At 38.9% G+C, this 22,192-nt stretch overlaps 1 protein-coding gene across 1 annotated transcript in view; it reads right to left on the bottom strand.

Annotated features, from left to right (window-relative positions):
* The window catches only part of PCSK1 (proprotein convertase subtilisin/kexin type 1), a 41,212-nt gene extending 21,460 nt beyond the window's left edge, over positions 1 to 19,752 (bottom strand). Inside the window, exons 1-7 of the mRNA XM_049647635.1 lie at positions 19,573 to 19,752; positions 16,582 to 16,686; positions 13,120 to 13,230; positions 11,018 to 11,164; positions 9,646 to 9,722; positions 3,890 to 3,978; positions 786 to 958 (exon numbers count right to left, since the gene is read on the bottom strand). Coding sequence (XP_049503592.1) covers positions 786 to 958; positions 3,890 to 3,978; positions 9,646 to 9,722; positions 11,018 to 11,164; positions 13,120 to 13,230; positions 16,582 to 16,686; positions 19,573 to 19,752 — 882 coding nt within the window. The remainder of the gene's footprint in view (positions 1 to 785; positions 959 to 3,889; positions 3,979 to 9,645; positions 9,723 to 11,017; positions 11,165 to 13,119; positions 13,231 to 16,581; positions 16,687 to 19,572) is intronic.
* Between the last annotated feature and the right edge of the window lie 2,440 nt (positions 19,753 to 22,192).

The raw sequence follows: 22,192 nt of genomic DNA on the forward strand, positions 1-22,192 counted from the left end.
TTTCTTTCTTTCTTTCTTTCTTTCTTTCTTTCTTTCTTTCTTTCTTTTCCTTATTGTAAGAATTCACAATCTGGCCTTTAGCACTCGCTTGTATTCTCTCACTCTTTCCTTGGCTTATGTTGCTGCGTTTGAATCTTTGAACTTCCTCTCTTTCTGCTTAAATCTTCTGGCTGACTGATAGAATGACAAAATCAGACATTATTCAGATCTGTTTTGCAGCTGCATTAAAAGGGACTCTTCAGTTGAATGAAACTCGTCAAGGCTACTCTTTCTATGACTTCTCAATTTGTGCTCTCCAAAGTTTCTACTTTTGTTTTATCCTGTGCAGAACAAGGCCTTAGAATCCTGGTAAGAATGCGGTAAATGGAGCAACACAATCAAGGCACAAGTATGTACCAGGCACATACAAAAGAGGAAGTAGCATGTAGCTATATTTAAGGATATGTCCCTAGAGATTTGAAAGAAGTCTGGGTAGTAGTTTACCTAGTGTAAAAATCTAAAAGCAGCAGAAAAATGAGAAAGGACATATCCATAGTATTTTCTAAGTAAATACTCTAAGAGTAATGAATCTCTATTGAATGTCAGACCCAATTAGGGAAAACTTCCCTAACCCTTAAGTTCCATCCCTCTGAAGAATGATTTGGCTCTCTAAATGCATTTCAAATTATAAGCAACAATAAGAAATTCAAAGCCATTTCTTTTGATATAATCTAAGTGTTCTTCCCTTTCCTTCATATCCAAGTGGCCAGGTTTCATTTCAGGTAGATCTATATTAAGTATCTCACCTGCTTAACACCAAATTCAAAAGCCTTCTGGGCTAGTCGGCCAGGCCCTTCCACAGTTTTCCCATCATCATTAGGGCCCCAACTGGCACTGTAAATATCCACATGTCCGGGATTGAATCCAATTGAACTGGCTTCAATAGCGTCAGTCACAATGCCATCCAGCATTCTTATGCCTAAACAGAAAGTCAAACAAAAAACACATAAGTGGATGTCAGCATGAACATGTAGAATGGCATAGTGGCCTTAATATTCATTTTATAAAAGACTTGCAAAAGAGTTAAAAAGAAGGTAACCACTGCATGTCTCAGGTGCCCATGACCAGGCTACTATGAGCACAGAAGGAAGATACAAGTCACAGCGTCCATAAACTTTGTTATCTTCCCTTTGGAAATAACTATATGCACTAAGCAGTGGCCATGATTGTTATTGATTACAAAATACCTCCCCTCCCTTCACTACTTCAATAACCTGAAAATGACAGGATAGCTTTCAGAAGGAGCCAACAAACAGCCCTACCTTGACATGTCTGTTCATGACTATACCACAAATAACTGTTGCCCATCCTGTGCTGTATGAAGGATTTTGTATGGAACACTGTGCAGCTTGAAAAGATCTACCCACAATAGGAAACTAACAAATAGGGAAAGAACTCTTGTTTCTAAGCACTGATTAAAAATAACCCAGAGGCCATTCTTTTATACGTTTGCTAAGAAATATTCTCAAGGAACATGCTTCCTTTTCTTCTAAATAATCTCAAGGATGAAATCATTGCCATGGATTTTACTCCTAAGGGGGAATCATTTTTCATCAGGAGAAGGCAGACATGGTAGTTCTTTGTGCTTTCTAACAGGCTGTCATGCATTATCAGACTCATGTATTCAAGAGCCAGGAAGGCAAAAGCAATTGAGACAAATATGAGCAGATACCTGGTTATTCCTGGCTTCAGGCTGATAATGTAGTTAACTGCACAGCCTTAGATTTGTACCCTATTATTCACTATGGAGCATAGGTAAAAGAATATGTAATTAACATAATTAGCTAAAGTCACATTGATTAAAACAAAGTTATTTGAAAATTTATTTTGGAAAAAGAAAAATCCCAGCTGTACTTACTAGCTTTGTGATCTTGTGCAAGCCACTCAACCTCTTGTGCCTCAGTTTGTTTTTTTTTTCAGTTTTAAAATGGGAATGATAACAGATAGCAGCTTACATGCATTGAGGATGTACTATACGCAGCTAACATTCTACAGGCCTTGAACATATGGACTCTCTTCTATCCTTTTGACAACCATTTAAGGTAGATGCTATAATTTTCCCAATTTTATAGGTGGACTGTAAGAGAGGCACAATGGCTTGCTCAGGATCATACAACTTGATATTGGGGAGCTGAGACCTGAATCCCAGAAATTTGGCACCTAAAATCAACCTGTTAACTAACAGAATACACAACCTACAATGTATTATAGGATCAGTGATGGACATACAGTAAGTCCCTAATAAATGAAAAGTATTATTAAAAAATGCATTTGGGACTAGATCACCAAAGGGTGGAATAATGAAAAAAAATCTCAGTAGACTTGCAATCGGAAGTCGTGTTTTGGTTCCACACTGCCACAAATAGCTGTTACCTTGAGAAACTTGTTTCTGATTACTCCTCAATAAAATGAAGGGATCAGAAAATTCTCTCACAAACTATAGCTAGATAGTACATCATCTTAAAAAATGAATTCTTTCTCTAAGTGATTACCTAATTTGTGCCCCTGTCTTCATTTTCTTTAAATTAACATGGCACTTAAAAAGGAAAAAAAAATCCCACGGCATTTTGACTATGCTAGTATCAAAGAAATCAGGAATGATGCAGAGTTTAATAGTATTTTGTATTAGTGATTCATTATCCATGCCAGGATGTGTATTTATTTGATTTCTAAACAGGAAATCATAATCAAATTCAAGACATCCTTAGGTTGAGTTTAAAGCAGTTTTACTATCATTGGCATGTTCTACAGTTGATCTTTTTTTTTATAGCAGTTTTAGAAAACAAACTAAACTCAAAGTTTGTAGCCTGTGAAAGACCAAGGTAAGGACAGTGAGAAGAGGAGAGAGAATGTGAGCCAGTGTAGGTCTACTGTCCACCCTTCTTCACAGGGATATGGATCTCACCAATGAGTTCTCTTGCCTTCTCACTGGGTTCAACCAACAGGCAGGAGAATGGGGGGTGGGAGGAGAATGGGTGACTCATTCCCTGGGACACTCCTTGCCTAGAAGAAGCTCTGTTGTAACTCAGGGCTACAGCTCCTGTACAGTGGTTCTCTCCTATGGCCACAACTTTCTCTCTACAGTTGCCACTGACCTCTCCTTTCCCATGCTCCTTTAGGCCCAAAGGTCATCACATCTGCTCTCATTTATTAGCCCTTGTTGGCTTCCCTTATCTCTTTTTTTTCAAGTTTTTATTTTAATTCCTATTAGTTATATTGTATATTATAATATATACAATATAATGTATATTATAATATACAATATATTATTGTATATTAAGTGTATAATATAATAATGGCTTCCTTTAAGTCTTACAAATAATTCCTTTATTAAACTGCCCCGATGGAACTTACTGTATATTTCCCAATAGAGGCACTGACTGAAACAGCTAGGGACTCTAAATCCGTGCTGTCAAAGATAACCTTTGGCTTCTTCATATAACAAGCACGTATTCATTTATTTTTTTAAGACTGTTATTTGCTCTGAAATGAAGAACTACAGAATTGAGAGGCAGGGAAAGTCTTTTCCTAAATTTACCTCCTCTTTCTGTTCCCTTAGCAAGTACTCAATAACAAACTCTTGTAAATTAGCACACAGAGAAAATTAGATTTGGTTCAAAAGCTTTTCAACATTTCCATTTTTCTCCCCACAAAGATGTACAGGCTGTATTCGGCTATCATTTTTTAGGAATCCAGATCCATTGATTTGTTTGCAAATCCTGCAGCACATTCTACATGGAATTCATTTCTTCTTCTGGTTGTTGAAAGCCCCCCTTCCCACCTCATTTACACCAAGTGATGCAAGAGTCAAATTGAAGTGCAGAACTGCAGGAGCAACCCTCTGCTTTACCTCCGACTTTGGAATTGTATGCAACTCCGACCCCACACTTGTGATTATTTGCTTGCATGGCAATTTCTCCTGCACATCTGGTCCCATGTCTGAAGATTAAAAAATAGATATTATAAAACATAAGTGAGGGCAAACTGTTGTTTGCACACGAATCCATGGTACATGGTCATATTAACTTTTTTGTCAACCTTTGTTGCTGGTCTCCTTCCCATCAGTATTTGTTGAAGTGCAGGTATCAGATGAAAGGGTACTGAAGTATGTGATTCAAATTCCAGCTTCTACCAGTGACTAGTGGTGTGACCTTAGGTAAGTCATTTGTTCTCAAGAGTATTGTTGCAAACATGTGAGATATTGCATGTATAGCACTTAGAATAGTGGCTGGTATAATGTAAGAATTCAGGAAGTGTTAGCTATGGATACTATCGTGAGCAATTCTGACACTTTTAGAAATCATGGTTTCTATTCCATACTTTTTGGTGAAGTAGCTCCTCACTCCATCTCTAGTGACCTCCTTGGATTAGGTTATTCTGACCAGTCCTAGTAGGGTAAGTAGAACAGAATTCTCCTCTTAAGCCCTCTTCCCTTCCTCTAACCATATACTACCAAACTAAAGCAACTGAGGGTTTTCTGGTACCAAGAGGAGTTTGAGATTTTAATAGGACACTTCAGGCTAATTGGGAAACCAGGGTTCTCCTGTAACTCTGATTGGGGCTGGAAGCCTGAAGAAGACTGGTTTTGTAATCAGGCAAAGAGGGTAATTTATGATTTCAGAGTACTTGGAGGGAAATGTCAATCTCTAAAACAGAGCAGATTCTAGCATTAAAACATCAATTCTGAAAATGTGGGGATAATAATCGTCCTTTCCCACCATGACCCTAACCTCAGGAGGGTCAATAAATCAAGAGAACTTTAATGTGAATTTATTTCACGACGTTACTGCATTTTGGAAGCAGTGTAAAGGCTGTTGATACTTTGGAGGAGCTAACAGAAAAGAGGGGAAGAGTTAGCTCTGAGCAACTCTGTCAACCAGCTACTTTTAGACACTATTATAGTAGACATCTATTTTGCTCAGCATGGAATATAAAAATTTGAAATTGACTATCCAAAATAATTATCTTTCATGTATCTTTTATTCTAAAGTACCAAAGTTCATTTCTTGGTCTCCTTTTACTAAATGATATTTCTGCTTCTTCATGTTAATACTGGATAGGAATCCTAAGTCAGAACAATATAATTATCTTTTTTTTTAACTTTTATTTATTTTTGAGACAGAGAGAGACAGAATGTGAGGTGGGAAGGTGCAGAGAGAGGGAGACGAGAGGGAGACACTGAATATAAAGCAAGCTCTAGGCTCTGAGCTGTCAGCACAGAGCCCAACTTGGGGCTCAGACTCACAAACCGTGAGATCATGACCTGAGCCAAAGTCCCACACTTAACCGACTGAGCCACCCTGGTGCCCCTGTAGTTGTCTTTAATTCAAGGTCTTTCCTAATGTAGCAGATATCTGCTACATTTTTTTTTTCTAGCATTTTGTCCTTTTTGGGAAGGAGCTCTCCCTCACTCCTTTTGATTCTCTCATGAGGCTCCTCTTCCCAGACAGCTTTCAAGGATTGTTGCACATTCCAGGGAAGAGAATTCTAGTCTTTCTCTAAATTCTTCAGCTTTAAGTTCCATGTGAGCCATGTGGAGCTTGCCGCCAGGCAAGATTTCTTTTACTTTTTGAGAATGAATCTAATTGGAGGCAAGAGACTAAGAGATGGAGACAGTGATTGAAGTCCTGATAGCATATTATTTGAGCTCCCAGATCTTGGAATGCCTGAAGCTAGACCATCCCTTGAGTAATTTTTTTTTTAAATGCCCATTTTACTTAATCTTTGAGTTAAGATTCTCTCACTTGCAACTGAAAGTGTCCTGACCAACCACCCATGCTCTGAGAAATGTGTGCACACTGAACATATAAAAGGAAGCTTATGCTTTGATGGATTAACCCTCTTTGCTTTTGTAGGAGGAGAAACTGAGTTGTCACCTTCTGACAAGTGTGTTCCTAGAAGTCCACCACCTGTGTTTCCATTTACACAGAATGGGAATAAGGCCAGGATAGCAAAGTCTCTCGCCTGAGCCAATAGAATCCAATTGTTGGCAAACATTCCCAGCACAGCACCTCTGTCCTAAAAATGATACACTGTGACACCACCTATTATTTCTCTCTCCTTGTGTACTGAACATTATTTTCTTGAAAGGTCCAGTAGGATCATGGTACAAAAAGGGTAGATGTTTTTCCCTCCTCTTGCCCTCACTTCCCACCTCCACACTTTTAGAAAAAGGGAAGGCTTTATCAAAGTGGTACTATGTCATTCTTTGTAGACCTGCAGCTTTTTTTCTTTCCTTAAATTAGGCTCTGAGATAAAAGAACCCTTTATTATCTTAGAACAATGGTAGTAACTGGCGTTTAAACAAATTGATTTTTAAAAAATTATTCCACAAGATAGTTTAAAGACTAATATTATACTGGTTAAAACATCCTTGTCACACATGTTATTTAACTAGAAAAATAATCTGTAATTGGTATTGAAATTCTGAATATAGATTCATGGCAGCTTAATAGTAAGAGTTACCTGTACTTTGGGGATTTTATTATTTAGTGATTCCTCTTTTGATTTGCAGAGGAGAATTCAAATGCAGCTTCTATTAATCTCATTTACATAGTAATAAAGAAGAGCAGCAACACAGATAGTTTAGAGAGATAATGCCCTTGGAATTGGGAGATAATAGGTCTCTAAATGCTATAAAGTCCAAGGCAAAATGGAGCCATTCATTTTCTAAACCTAAGGGATTTATTTCTGACAACATGCTAGAAGGGTAACTCTATTTTTTATTATACCTCTTGATAAATGATAGGGATGCTACCTTTTTGGTTGATAGTCAAGAGGACCCTGAGAGATAGTTACTTATTGTGTCATTTTCAAAGAGCAGATCCTGAATTGGCTCAGAAAATTGACTTGTCTCTGCTTCTGCTCCTCTTGGATATTATTCTTGTCATGTTGATTTCTTACTGGAAGGAGGTCTTAGTTGCTAAATGAGAAAACTTGATCATCATCATCATCAAAACAAACACAACTTTTTCTATGTACCAGATATTATACAAGCCAATTACCTATATAAACCCATTTAAACACCATAATAACCCAACAAAGTAGATACTATTATTATCCCTTTTTAATAGATGATAAAACTGAGGCACAAAAGAAGTTAAGTAATTTGTTCAAAGCCATCCAACTACTAAGTGGCAGATCTAATATTTAATCTAAACCAGCTGCAAAGCCTATGCTCTTAACTGTTTGGCTATGTCACACTAACTCTATGCTGTGTGGGAGGTCCATGGCAGGCTATGCTCTAGAAACTCACGGGTTTTTAGGCATAAAATAATTACCATCATATGGGCAACTTCTTTGAAGGCTTTGGACCTCCATGAATTAGGGGAAATGTGGCTATTATAAATGCTGGATATGAGACTCCTCCTTTGTAGGGGAGGGGAAAGGGCAATCTGAGTCCCTCTTCTCATGAGTAGAGAAACTCTAGAGAATATCATTTCACCAAGTATTCAGCTATCATGCAGCCACTACACAATTTATCATCCATATTGGATCATGGGGCCAGACCTAGAATATGCTGCCTAGGAAGAAGGCTGACACTTCCAGCTAACAGTCTCCTCAGCTGCACCCATATGGCTGAGAGAAGATTTCTCTTTTGGTCTTGACCAAGGGGGTGGAAGGAGAGTTGTCATTTTTACTTCATTCTAAGAAGGGTGCCCCTTTCTTCCAAGAAGCTATTGTTCATTTCCTCAGGAAGTTCCTTTCAGGAGAGTGGAGAGCAAGTGCATTATCACCCATTTGGGGAGATAAAAGTGCAAAATAGAGGCAGAGAGAGGTAAGTGATTTCCTAAAGGTCACTTTCTATACTGATAATTGGCAAAGCAATGACCACCAGCCAGGCTAATATTACAAGATCATGCTCCAAAAGATCACATATTTCTCCTGGCCCTGTACTGTCCTGGCTCAGAAATATAGCTCCGAGTTTGTCTGGGGTCCCTGCCATAAATTCCTGAGATATCTCACTTTCTTCCGAGGGCACCCATTGTGGTTCCTGTTGTATTGATATGGGAATATTTTAACTTTTCAGCATTATTTGCAGTTAGCATCTTTAAGAAATAAACTCTGGAAGTAAATGGTACTGAAAGAAGCAATATCTTGGAACCTTCCCCAAGTTTCCCCTTTTCTTCAAGGAGGAAATATACACCCAGAAGTTGAGGCCAAGTCCATGAGCCTCAGCTCTCTTCCTGGTGTTTGTTGAACTTCTGGAAAGGGGATCATCCAAAGAAAAACTTTAGATCAACATTACTGCACCAGCCACATAGGAATTCTGAGTGAGAATAAGAGCTAAAGGAAGAGGGAAAGAGGGAGAAAGAGAGCAAGTGAGAGAGAGCTCAATTGACCCAAGTTGGGTAATAGTCCGAGAGAAAGAAAGCCATACAGAGAGAAAAAAGAACCACTTTATGTAGCATCTTTCCATCCCATTTGTAGCAACAAGCCCTGATTTTGCCTTGGCTTTGATCTATTTTGGTGCAAGTCTCTTCTCTGTGGAGCAAATGAAGAAGAAAGTGTGAAAGTTTTCCTGAAGTTATGAAGATAACATGTGCAAAGATGAGTTCTCACATGGGCATGGACATTTGAGGCCACGTGGCTAGAGGGTGTAGTTTCTTTGCAGCTAGGAAAGAAGGTTAGAAAGTCTCCTGGCTCTGGGTTTTATCTGGCCTCTTGCTTTGGCAGGTCTGGCTCTTGGACTCCCTTATCACATTGTGACTGCTACAGAGAATTATTTTAGGAGTCAGAAGGTAATTGTCTTTCTCTTCCCTTTAGCTTTAGAATCTGCAGCAGAAACTCTGGGAAAGGTTACTGACTAGTCCAATGCCCCAGAAAACGTGTTGGATTTGAGAGCCAGGCCTCAGAGTGTATTTCTGTTGTCTGATATCTGGCTTTTGTTGTCTGATATGCTTTTCTGAGGGAACTGACGAGCATGGCTGTGGCCACTAAAAGAAGTCATGGGGAATTGTTATCTTTGTCTTCTATTTTTATTTTCACAACTAACATCAAACATGTTGCAAATAGTAAAGCATTCATTGATGGGGTTAGGGAGGGTGGGCTGGAGGATTTTACTCTTTATGACCCAAACATTCTTTCTAAAGCCATAACTATTCAGTGCCATTTGAGGGGAGCATTTTTTTTTTAATTTTTTTTCAACGTTTTTTATTTATTTTTGGGACAGAGAGAGACAGAGCATGAACGGGGGAGGGGCAGAGAGAGAGGGAGACACAGAATCGGAAACAGGCTCCAGGCTCCGAGCCATCAGCCCAGAGCCTGATGCGGGGCTCGAACTCACGGACCGCGAGATCGTGACCTGGCTGAAGTCGGATGCTTAACCGACTGCGCCACCCAGGCGCCCCATTGAGGGGAGCATTTTGCAACATAAGAAGAAAGTTTAATTGAACTATGGTCCTGTAAGCCAAAAGAAATATAAAAATAGAAGCATTGGTTTCTGTTTTAAGAGGAACAAAATATTATGATATGGATTGGTATGCATGAAAACTTTTCTGAGAGCTGAAATATGGTTCATATTTATTGTATAATTTTCTCAAATGAGATAAAAGCATTTTAAAGTACTTTCCCCCTCCTACCACCCCCCCATCCACGTTTACTCACTTGTTCTCATTTGTGGGATCATAACGGGGAAATGGATCATGGTCATTATCGTTAAAATCATAACTAGCCTCTGGATCCTAAAAAGAATAAAAAATAATCCTGTAGCATCATTAAAAAAAGTTAACACCGCCCAAGCCTTCTACCCCTACCCCTTCCATCCTGGCTGATAGCTCAAAAGTCTGCATTTCAGAATTTCTGACCCAGTTTCTGATCATTCATTATACCCATAAACTAGGCAGAGATGATATACACAGAAGAGTGAGCAAGCATACAATAAGCACTGAATGTCACCAAACCTGTAGCTCATTAAGCTCATAGTATATTACAACCGGAAGGAATCAGAGTTAACTTATTTCAACTGCCTCATTTTTTAAGTGAGAACACTGAGACCCAGAGAAGTTGAATGACAACTAAGCTATAGAGCTAATTAGCAACACTTGGATACTCATCTTTCTTATGATTACAGGTACAAATAGGTGACCGTGGGGTGGAGCTCAGGTCCACAGTGATCTCTTCAGCCTTCCCAATTACACTAAGCATCTAACTTAAATAAAGTGTGCTTGAAATTTAAGGCATGCTTCTAGGTCCCACCTCCTTTTCCAATCAGATTGCTACACTTAAACATCTCCCATAGAGGAATTCTACTACCACTATAGCCTCTTCTCTACACTTTCCATATCTTTTAATAATTCCTACTTTCTACTAATCTTTTTCTTCCTTTCTTTTCCTTTAATTTTCCTTTGCTCTTTAGCTGGAGAATTTTGAATGAATGGAAAGGGTGAGAGAAACACATGGGACAATTTTAAAGATGAAACACTGATCTAAAGACCTAAGATATCACTTAGAACTTAACAATTAAGTAAATAGTTTTCATTTACTTATTTTCCATTTGAGATAAACTTTTCTCTTCTCTGAGAGCCATTTTTGCATTATTTGAATTTGCATGGAAGGAATCACATTCACATAATTGTACAATGTTAGAGATATTCGCCTATAAAGGATGTGAGTGAGGAAGAAGACTGTGAAAAATGATCTAAGGCATTATTCTTTCTTTGATTGCTTTAATGCCCTAGATACTGAGTGATATAGAGTCTGAATGGCTTTTAATAATTTAATTTGTATAGGTGCCTTCCCCTTCCCCAGCACACAAGCTTTTGTACAATCCTTGGCTCCACTGAATTCTTTAAGTGCCTACTCATACAAAAAAAAGTTCATATGTACTGGCAGGAGGGTGAGGGAAATAGCAAAACCTTGGCCCATAATTCCTAGGGCCAGTATCCGAGAAGTCTTCCACTTGAGGAAAGGAAAGCCTTAACTATGTGTCTGTGTAGACAGCTCCCTAAGTTGCAGTCATGGGAGGGCCCAGACTCACATAATTGGCATAGATGTCTGTGTGATTCCACTCCAAACCATCATCCAGTACTGTGATAACAACTCCTTTGCCTGTGATGCCTTTTTGCCAAACAGGTATTACATGGAGATCCAGCTTGGGCAGGGCTGCAGTCATCCTAGTATCTTGCTGGTAAAGAAAAACAAAGAATTGGTAAAATCATGATTTGCTTACTGCAAAATGAAAACTGAAGCTCTAGTCCGAAGACCCATCTTTCTTTTTCCTAGGGTCACTCTACTTTTAGAAAGAATGCAATTAGGTGAAATAAAAAAATAAAGTTGATGGTAGGGCAAAGTGAATCATCAGAGTGCTGTTCTTTTCCCAATTGTTCTAATGGAAAAATCATTCAAAAGGATGAATCACCCTGTGCCCCTTCTCACTGAGCTACATGGCTTCTAAGAAGTTGATCCCTAAGTTTCATTCATTTATAATGATATGCTCAGGTTTTTTATCTACCAAAGTTTTATGTGATGTCCCATATTTCCATCTCTCCCCAAATCCTGAGCTTCCCTTGCCACACTGAACCTACTTTACATTGTTTGGTTGACAGTTATTCACGGATGTTTTAATAACTTTTCGGAAAGAAAAAGCAGAACCTGGAATGCCCAGGAGGCTGCTGTCTCACCAGGACTTGCAATTTAATTGCCTCTTTCCAAGTATGAGTGAGTTAGAGGGTGAGTATCTATGAGAGGAGATGTGGAGTTTTCTTTTTTCAGATAAATTTTCTGATCGTTACAGTGTATGGGACTATAAGGGAGAACAGCTGGACAGCAAGGGAATAGAGATATGAGCTTGGGAAAGCATATAAGGGAGATGTTTTAGAAAAGTACCAGGTTTCTGGTGAAGGGGACAGTAAAAAATTTATAAATAATAACAGTCAAAAAATGTCTGAATGAATTGTGCCCTGGCTGATGCTCCTCAGAAAGAAGTAGGGGAAAACTCTTATGAGGCCAATACAAAGCTGAATCACAGGAGGTTGGAACTACAGATAGATTTTTGGACAAAGCCAGAGAAGAAGACCTCTGTGTCAATTGCAAGAACAATCATACGGTGTGGTCGTTAAGAGTATGGCCTCTGGAGCCATGAATTATGGCCCCACCACTGGTAACCATATGATTTTGGCAAGTTACTCAACTTGCCCTTGTCTCTGTTTCTTCATCTGCTAAATGGGTATAAGCATCGTATCTACAATATAATGTGAGAATTAAAGGAGTTAATTCATGTCAAACACTTAGGATAGTATTTGGCATAGTCAATACACAAATGTTAATGAGTTTCTTTCAGTGCAATGAGCAAGTACTACCTAGGTTAAGAGAATGTCAAGAAGAATTGATCCCTTCTCCCAACTTTTATGCAAAAAGGATGTGTAACCTTAGCTTATGGTTGTCATGAAAACTTATATTTTATAATACTCAACAAAAGAACACTTCTATCAATATGTATGACTGCCATAGAGTCTTAATATTAAAACAGAAGGGAGAATATTCTGTAGGTAAGAAAGAACACTTAAAATTTCTCTACTCAACACTCACATACCAATGAAGATTTGGCATCTTAAAAGCAAAACAGTTTATAAGTCTATACATCTGCATGTAGATGTCTTTTGTCTCCTTGTATTCTTTCCTTTAGCTTAGCTCAGAAATTCTCACTTGTTAGCATGTAAGAATTGCCACTCAGGACCATATATAATGAATCATGTTCACTCTACCTTTTGGATGATTTAAAGGTTCTCAAGAGTAACTTTGACCAAATGTGATTTTTGCCACGATTACTGTTTTTGAACCCTTAACTTGCAAGACACAATTCTGCATTTACTCCAGATAAGCTTAAGAGAAGAAAGTAGCAACCTTTCTTCTCTTTCATAGCAGCTTTCAAAGATCATAGCTTTCATAGCAGCTAAATATCTGTGTTTCAGACACTTTCACCTAGTAAAACAGGAGATCCAGATGATGGAAGTTCCCATCAGCCCTAATTTCCAGGTAATATAGCCTTCTGATGAATTCTCCATCATTAAAAAAATCTATTGTGCAGATTTAATAAAATAAGTATCCCAGGTCCTATACAGTCTTTTTGGAAGTACTTACCAAGTACCACTGCTGATTCCACATTGGATCATTGAAGAGATTTAGTGCTGAGTCTCTTAGAACTGAACGCTTAGTTCTCTCTTTTTCATATTGTTGTTCAGCCCATAACACCTACAAGGAGGTAAAATAAATATTCATAGCAAGAAAATCAGCACTCAGATACCCACCTTTGTGTAACCATCTTCCCTTTAACTAGTTACAGTACCCTCCTCATCAGAGGTGAGGCAGCTCTAAAATGTTTTCATTTGACTACAGATAACACTGGCAGCTCAGTGAGAAGACGGGATTGCCCACTGGGCAGTAGGAGATGAACATTTCCTCTATTACAGTAAACTGTACCTTTAGGGGGAGGTCAGTGAAGTGGAGTCAGTGGAGTCAGAAGGAGTCAGTGAAGTGATGATTCCCTCAAATTATTTACGCTGTGATTCCAGTGGAAGTAAAAGTTCAGACTGCTTTCATCAGCAAATGGACCATAATACCCATTTTTTATTGAGGTCTCAGAGTTTTGTAGCTGAAAATTTGTCCATTTTCATGGAATGAGTCAACAGGCTAAGAGATTCCAGCGACTGCTGTTAAGGTGCTCTTACAGCTTAATTTCTCTTTTCTTTACATGCAAAAGGTAGAAGTTGCAAATGTTATGCATGACAAGAAAGGTGCTTTGTCTTTGCAAATCTGATACTCTGGCTCCCCTGTGCTTCTGCCTCCTGCTTAAGAGTATTTAATATGAGAAACAGATCCAGAGTGATGAATGAGTACTACTGACCATGCACACTTACCATTAATTTAGTCTCATGTATTATGCATAGAGATTTGACAATACAAAAATTACCTTTCCCACATTTATGGCATAATCCTGTTATACTTGAGACCCTGAGGGAGAGGGACTGCCTTATGGTTATATTCATTATGAAGTAATACCATGCTCTTATTTCGCTGGGCAACATGACTGTTTCCTACCCAAAACATTCTCTCTGTCATACACGTGATGATAGTCCAGTGTCTGGTGGGATGTTTTTAATGTGAGAACAATCTGACACGAGTCAGAATCAAAAATAAAAACTAAACCATAATTTGCAGCTAAAGAATAAAACTATCCACTAAGACTGTCCTGAATTTGTAATTAGAAAAATCTACTGCAAACCTATAATAAATATTGGGAGGTACTTGAAAGCTAGAAATTAGTCACTGTGATTTATTTTTAAAGAGTCTGTATGTTCAAGCTTAATTGTTTTGGTTTAAAATACTTCAATGCTTGGAATATACTGCCTGTCATCTGAGTTGGTCTTTGGAAGCTGGCTGCTAGGGAACAAGTACTAGTCTTTGATGAAGAGAGTCACTTACAGTTGGAGATTTCATTAAAAGACTTGTAACGATAGCCTATTGCTGCATTACAGAGGGCTAATTTGAAAGAATATTATCCTCCATCAAAAAGAAGGCAATAAAATGAAAATCAAAAGCAATTTTTAAAAAATGGAATATAAGAAGAGGTACTCTGCCATCTGATCAGATAAACATCCAATTGTTGGAAACAGTGTTATGATTAATGTCATTAACTCCAAATCCCATATTAATCTCTATAAGAACAGCACAAATGGAATAGAAGAAATTGGTGGTGTCTTTCTATTATTTACATAATAGGTATCATGTACTTAATTATAAATAATCTTTTTGATATGGGAAGAGCATTAAAGATCATCTAGTCCAACTTTCCACTACTGGCTTTTATGGGTTCTAGGATTTTTCCTAAAATAAATTTATTCTGTGGATAATTTTTCATAATATTATATACACTCCCTTTTTTATGAAGTTATATTGCAGACTAAATTCTTAGCTTTTCTTCATTATTCCTGAGATATTCCCCTCCAAAACAACTATTAAACAATATCTAAAGAATAGAACTGGGGTATCTGTTCACTTTAGTGAGACATTTGCAGTAATAATAACAGGTATGCTCCACTCTGTCCAATTTTCTTCTGTGAATATGAGAAGGGAGTTAGTTTGACTTCTTGTGCATTAATGTCAGGCATGCATTTAGGCAGACAGGGAAATCTCTTTCTTGCTATGCTCAAGGACTAAGCTTAGCCAGAGTCTTGGAAGTTGTCCTACTTTACAGAGCCCATACAATGAGTCATCTGCTCTGGGATGGCAAAAGGAAGACTTCACTGGACAAGAACCTTTTCAAGTAATGTTGAGCCTTTGAATTGGTCTCACACATCTAGCCATTAACCTTAGTAAAGGCTAGCCTTAGGTGCATAGGAGCTGTGGGTCGCTATACAATGTACTCATACAGCATTCTTTGCCCAGGTGTGGTTGCTGGTAACCCAGGCCCAGTCATTTCTTACCCTCATAATTTGTCTTTTTATTCTTCCTTTTAAAATTCTATCAGTTTCAAAACAAATAAAATAGCAAATTATTTCACAGGGTTTATAAAATCCATGTACTTTCAACAGTTCTATCACCTTTCTGTACTTATATTTTCTTTCTAGCAAGTTGAAAGGATGTATTCTATCTCTCACAAAGCTTCCGTAATTCTCTAGAGTGTCCTAGACAACAGATATCATAATAACAGAAAACAGGCCAGCCAGGTTACATTTCTACCAGTATGGCACATTCTTGAGAAAATGCAACACTGTATGCAAATTTCGATGCTCCTGATATAGTCAACATTTCTATTGATATGTTTGCTGACCTTGAAAACAGACTTCAAAAATCATTAGGTACATTAGGTATACATTCAAATCATCCTCACACTATTTACCTAGACTCATTCTAGACATTTCCTGCTCTTGCCTAATCACTGAATATATATACAAACCAGGATAAAAAGAAATCAAATGCTTTCAGTGAAACAATACAATACTTGTGGAAACATTTGGCTCATGAAGGCATGGATTTAAAGTGCCCTCATAAACACTAGTTCTCCATATAATGAAATCAAAGACATGGCAGAATGTGTTTTCAGTTATTCTGAAATGTTATTAAAATCAACGATCATGCATTACATTTCTTTGGCATCCCCACATTGGATATCAAAGTGCTTGGTACATAATAGGCATATAATAACAGGTTGTTAATTGATTGTATTGGCAAACATTTTTATTAGAGCTGCCATCTAATTTTCACCATTCATTTTCATACTCTTAGACTAGATTTGTGAGTTAGTGTTTTAAACATATATATTAATTAAATTAAATAAATTAAAATAAATTAAAATTAAATACGATTTAATATAGTAATATATCAAATATATATAGTATATAAATTTTATTTAACTCAGTCTATCCAATCCAGTTTTAATAATGTGCAATCATAACCCTATGGAAACAACAAGAAGCACTACAGATAAATATTTGTGATCACAATAAAAAATATTCATATTTGCAAAGTGCTTTTTGCTCTTGTCGGAAATCATAAAACAGGTAAGTCAGGTTACCAGTTTGAAGACAAATGCACAACACTTACACGATCATCATCAGATAATCTCTTAGTAATATGAAAAGCACTCCTTCGAGACCTTCGGGGATGGTTTTTATGTTTGAATAAGTAGTGATTTTCAAGTGATCCAATCTATGAAAGAAAAATAAAATAAAAATTCACTTTCCAAAATAAGTACATATGGGTTAGCTTGTAACCCAAGTAACTTAGAGACAGGCAATTTTTATTAAGCTCATTCATTGTGCTTGAAGTTAACTTTTTTTTTTCGTTATGAGGAAAACACTGATAGAAGCCTTCCCTCTCTTGTCATTGTGTTGAGTGAGAGGAGCTCACAATATTATCGCTTGAGCTCATGGTATATTTGGGCACTGGTGATACTCCTTTTTCACAGATTTCAGAGGAACTACACTTATTTTGGTGTGAGACAATATTGTGTAGATAGACATTTCTTTTTTAAAAAATACCCATTTTATCAAATTTATCCTGTCAGAGAAGAATAATTTGTGGAAATCTGGTAAACCCTTTGAGTACTATATATGGTCAGTGTTACATCCAGCTAAAATGATTTGTTGTTGTTGTAAAATATAGCTATTGAATCTATAGCCATAATTGTTATAAGCTACTAGTGGAGACTATTTGACTTTACACTAGTTCAAGGCTTTCCATATATGGAGTTGGGAAGAGGGAAGAGTAGCCATAAAAAAAGATCAACAATGCTTAGCTCTTTTTCTGCTATCAACTGGTTTTGCTTCTGGTCACCTCTTTAATTCTAGCTTTATCCTGAGGCCTTCAGGAGCTTAGGATAGTGATGCTAAATTACTGTAAACAAAGGGAGAAATAAACAGAATCAAGAAAGCACTGTCTTTCACAAAGAATTATTTTTTTAAAATGTTTATTAGTAATACCATTTTATCTGGAAGTGGCTAGAGAAAATATAGCATATGCAAATCATATGTAAATGTAGATTTCTTCCCCCCTCTATTTCTTAAAGCTTCTTGTGACTATTCCATCCTTTCTTTGGAGATCCTACCAAGAATGCTGATTTGTTGTTGTTTGGTTTTGGGATTTATAATTTTGAAAGCAATTCCCATAATGAATGGTCCAGGTTAGGATGTATGTGTGGAGCTAACAGTGAGTAAAGAAAAAAGGGATTTTGTTTTTTTACTCTTACTCAATCTCTTTCCACACAGTTACCAGTGCTCTTTAACTGCCCAGAGGATATAGGATTAAGTCCCCAGCTACCCCCCACAGGATGCACAAGATTTCCATAATGTCCACAGTAGCTACCAGTACAATTCCAGCTACTGCTTGCACTCTGTTTTAGATGCCAACAATTCCCTGCAGTTTCTTCTAAGCTGCTTTATTTGTATCTTCTTGGTTTGCCACAATCTGGTTTCTATGCCTTGAGTGCCTCTCCGATCTCAACATGTTCTCCTGGCAACTTTTGAGTCTTCCTAAACTCTGTTCAAAAATGTTTCCTCCACTGGGCATTTTTCACTCCTCCCCAATTCCCTTCCATCTTCAATCCCTCCATCAACAAATGTTAAGAATCCAGGTGTAACTTCTCCATCAGTTACATGCAGTTCCAATTATGTGTTCCTAAACGGTCTCCTCTAGATTCTTGATTCTTTGAAAGTTTCTTTTCCTATTATTCCTCAGCCCCTAACATGGAGCCTAGCCTAGAACAGAGTCTGGGCAAAAGCAAAAAGTCTTAGTCTGCTACTAGGACATGGAGAAGTCAATCTGCGTATTGACTTTTCTGCTGGGCATTTTAAAGACAATTTAGCTCATAAAATTGGAGAATGAAGCCTCTGGCAAGGACAGTCTTATTCCCCAGGAGATTTGATCTATGGATTCGCCAACGCCTACACCGATTACGATTACTCATCCGTGACTTCAGCGGCTTCTCTAAAACCACCTCCAGAAAAAAAAAAAAAAAACAAAAAAAAAAAAAAAAAAAAAAAAAAAAAAAAAAACGCGCCAAAATGTTTTACAACTCCCTCCTCCCCCGCTTTGAAAGCACACTTCCAAGGCAAGGGGAGAGGGCTTGATTCTAAACCAAAGAAAATGAAAGCTTAGATTAGAAATCATGCTCCCTGGGATTCCCCGGAAATCCCACACCTAAACTGTCACTCTCTTAATGCTTTACGCCCTACCCTTCCCCCCAGCTATCTATTAAACCAGCTTTCACTTGGACAGGCAAGTTTTTATCACAGGCTGAAATCCTCAGGGAAGCTATTAGGCATTTGGCTGAGGAACAAGAAAAAAAGATAACCTTTCCCCACAGTCATTTTGGCAGCTTGACCCTTCAGGGAGACTGACCCAGCAAAGTTGTGAAGCTCGGACTTTACAAGTTCCCAGTGAAGACTCGGACCTCCCAGTAGAGGCGCGGAGAGTTGGTCCCCTGTCTTTCACCTACCTCTTCTCCCACCGGCTCCCCAGGCTATTCCGCAGGCCCCCAGCCTCTAGGTCTCGAGTCTCTACCGCAGGCGCTCTCCCAACTCCCTGAGCGTGCCTGAAAGGCTGCCGGCGGATATCACCAAGCTTGCTTGACCCCATGCATCAGGACTTGGATCTGATGCTGCCATATTGAAAAAAAGGAAACAGCCGGATCCTGACGCAGAGACCAGCTGAGTCCCAGGGGGCAGAGCAGTAAGCCTCTCCCGGGGGCGCTTGGTCGGTAAGAGCCCGCGTGCATCTCAAGTTTGGTGAACAAGTGTGGAGGGATTTGTCTCCCAAACCACGCGGGAATGGATTTAAATGCCAAAGCGGACGGCAGCAAGAATAGGCTCTACCCAGCTGCAGCGTCTTCGTTCTGCCTGGCTGCTTCCAGCCCAAACAATAAATAATGCAAGCCTTCTTTCTCCAAGAGCGCCAGGGGCGAGAGCTGCAGAAGCTCCGGCTCTTTGCCAATGGGTTCAGGAGAGTGCGACTTGGGGCTCCCACTTGGGAGATCGCGCTTCAGTCCCGCCAGTCCCCTTGGGCCCCAGAAAGTTTCTGGAAAGTGCAAACTCTTACCTGACCCAAAAGGTGATAGCCCAGCTCCTCGGCTATGGCTGAAGCTGCCTCCGGTCCCCCGGGGATCTCCGCTGCCCATTCATTCACAAACTGCCTCTTAGCTTTTACACTGTTCAATGCATACCAAGCGCAAAAGAGAGCGAAAGCAGTACACTGCAGAGTCCAGGCTCTTCGCTCCATGGCTCACACACTCGCTCTCACACAAGTCGAAGGAGACGAGGAAAAGAAGCAAGACAAGAAGCAAGAAAGAAGAAAAGCCAGAAAGACTCGCCCTTTTCACCCTCGGACTCTAGACCACTTCTCGCTCGGGGTTGCTCTGCTAGGAGATAGGAGGCGCGCGAGTAGAGGCTGGGCGGTGGCGAGCGCTCTTTGGTCTCCCAGCTGAGTGGAGCCCCAGCCCTTCCTAGCCGGAATGGAAATGAGTGTTTACACGTCAAATCGACGAAAGCCATCTCTTGACGTCAGATCTACCTGGACTAAGATCTGGATGGTATTCCCGGCGGGGTGGAGAAGCGGCTAAAATAAGCAGCGAAGGATTAAGAAAAGGAAGGAACCGTTTGCTGGGATCAGTTAAGTCGGCTCCCTGACTGACTGTAAATTCTGTAGCTATGAGAAACACCTTCACTTCTCAAAGAGAAGTGCCCCCATTTAAATGTAACTACTAAGAACCAAAGGCTGGGAGTTAAGCACACTTTCCCTCCCTTCTGTCCGTTTTCTTTATATTTACTTAATTATCTCATGGGTTGGGAGGAGGGCAAGGGGTGGATTCTTATAATAGCCCTCTGGACATCAGCACTTGTTAGGAAGAACAGCAGTCTTAAATCCGAAATTGGACAGAGGCTGGTAGAGCAGAAAGGAGAAAAGCTTCTATTGCCCAGATTCTGATTTAAATTGCCTAAGAAAATGAGCATGTCTGGAAGACATTGTTAAAGCGATACTTTTAAAAATATTTTTTTAACCATTGAAACCACCTTAAAAAGCAAGTTTACTTCCTCCTCTCCTCTGTTTCTCAACTCAGTAAAACAATATCTAGAATTCTAGAATTCTATTCCAGATATTGCAAAGCCTAGCATCACCCCTTTTTTACTGTGCTTATCTGAAAATGATTAGTGACATGATTTTTTAACAGAAAATTATTTCATTTATCCATCAACAAGGGGGTCTAGGAACCCAAAACCTGTTGTGTTAACTCAGGAAGAGAAAAAGCAGGTTTATTAACTCTGAACTTTCCTTTTTTCTTCCTTCAGTAGAGGTCTTCACTTTGGTGTTGAACTGAAGCTGTGCCATTATTTTTCCATAAAATGCACAGTGTCACTTTGTGGAAGAATGTTTTTTTCCTGGAAAGAGAAAAAGCAAAAGTCTAAATGACCCCCTCGCACCCCACCCCACCTCCTATCCCCCGGAAATGAATTCAGTCTACCGTAGCTGAGCCTATTTTGATATTGAGGGCTTGAGCTGGCTGGAAATGACCCGGTGTGTAGTATTCAGCACCAAGGAATGGACAGCGCCACACGCGTCTGTGGTCCGTGCTACCCTTCCTTCAGAGCTTCAAAAACTGCTGTCGTTTTGCAACTAGCCAGGATCAAGCTATTTCTCATTTCATCTGTATCTTTCCCCTCTTCTAAATAGAACAATAGGAAATTGACTGCAGGGGGGAAGCGTGGTTAGGTTCATGATCGTGACTACTTGTGTCGAGCTCCGGGAAGCTTGTTGAACTCAACCCAAAAGTAAAATTGTGGAGGATTAAAAGTCTTGTCTGAGAAAGGTTTTTCTTCTCTTTTCTTCTATTTTTTTCTTTTCCGTTCTTTCTTTCGTGTTTTTTTTTTTTTTTTTTTAGCTCCCAACCACCGGGGGGCGCAGCTTATTATGGAGAAGAAGAAAAGGGATAAGATTGGAAAGAAGGCATAGGAGATTGAGGAAAAAGGAAGTGAGAGATACTCTATACAGAAAGCAAATGAGACTTGGTGGAGGATGAGACTGAGTAGTGCTAATTCTTCATTTGCTCATGTTTGCCAAAATGTAGACTAAGTTGATAATTTCTTTAAACATAAAGCTTCTCAACAAAAATGCCAAATGCCAAGGTTAATAAGCCATGTGATCCAGTTAAGTGTACAATAATAATGTGTAACCCTCACACAAGATGTTGTGGAATGGGCTCAGATTAATAGCTCTTCTACCTGTTCTGTAAATTCACATGTGTGAGTGTTGATGGCTGGGTAAGCTTTCTTTTTTTTCCCCTTCATATCTCAGCCTGAGTGGCCTCAAGCTCTCTAGGGTGTTTCATTTTCACAGCAGACAGATGCTAACTGTGTGCTAGTAAGGCAAAAGAAACCCCTGGCACATATTCAATAAAGGTAGGTATGGTTAGAACAGGAACATATTTGCCCCTTTCTTATTATTGATCTAGTAAATCAGAGTGTTGGCAGTGAGTGTCTAATTAATGAGGCATTTGTCTTAAATGGAGCACTGTACAGATCTGAAGTAAACATTTGATGATATACTTAATACGGTAAATTAAATTCTCACAGCAAAAACAGAATATCCCCATCCAAACTCTCTCTCTCTCTCTCTCTCTCTCTATGTGTGTGTGTGTGTGTGTATATATATATATATATATATA

Source organism: Panthera uncia (genome assembly GCF_023721935.1).
Source record: "Panthera uncia isolate 11264 chromosome A1 unlocalized genomic scaffold, Puncia_PCG_1.0 HiC_scaffold_17, whole genome shotgun sequence".
Taxonomy (NCBI): domain Eukaryota; kingdom Metazoa; phylum Chordata; class Mammalia; order Carnivora; family Felidae; genus Panthera; species Panthera uncia.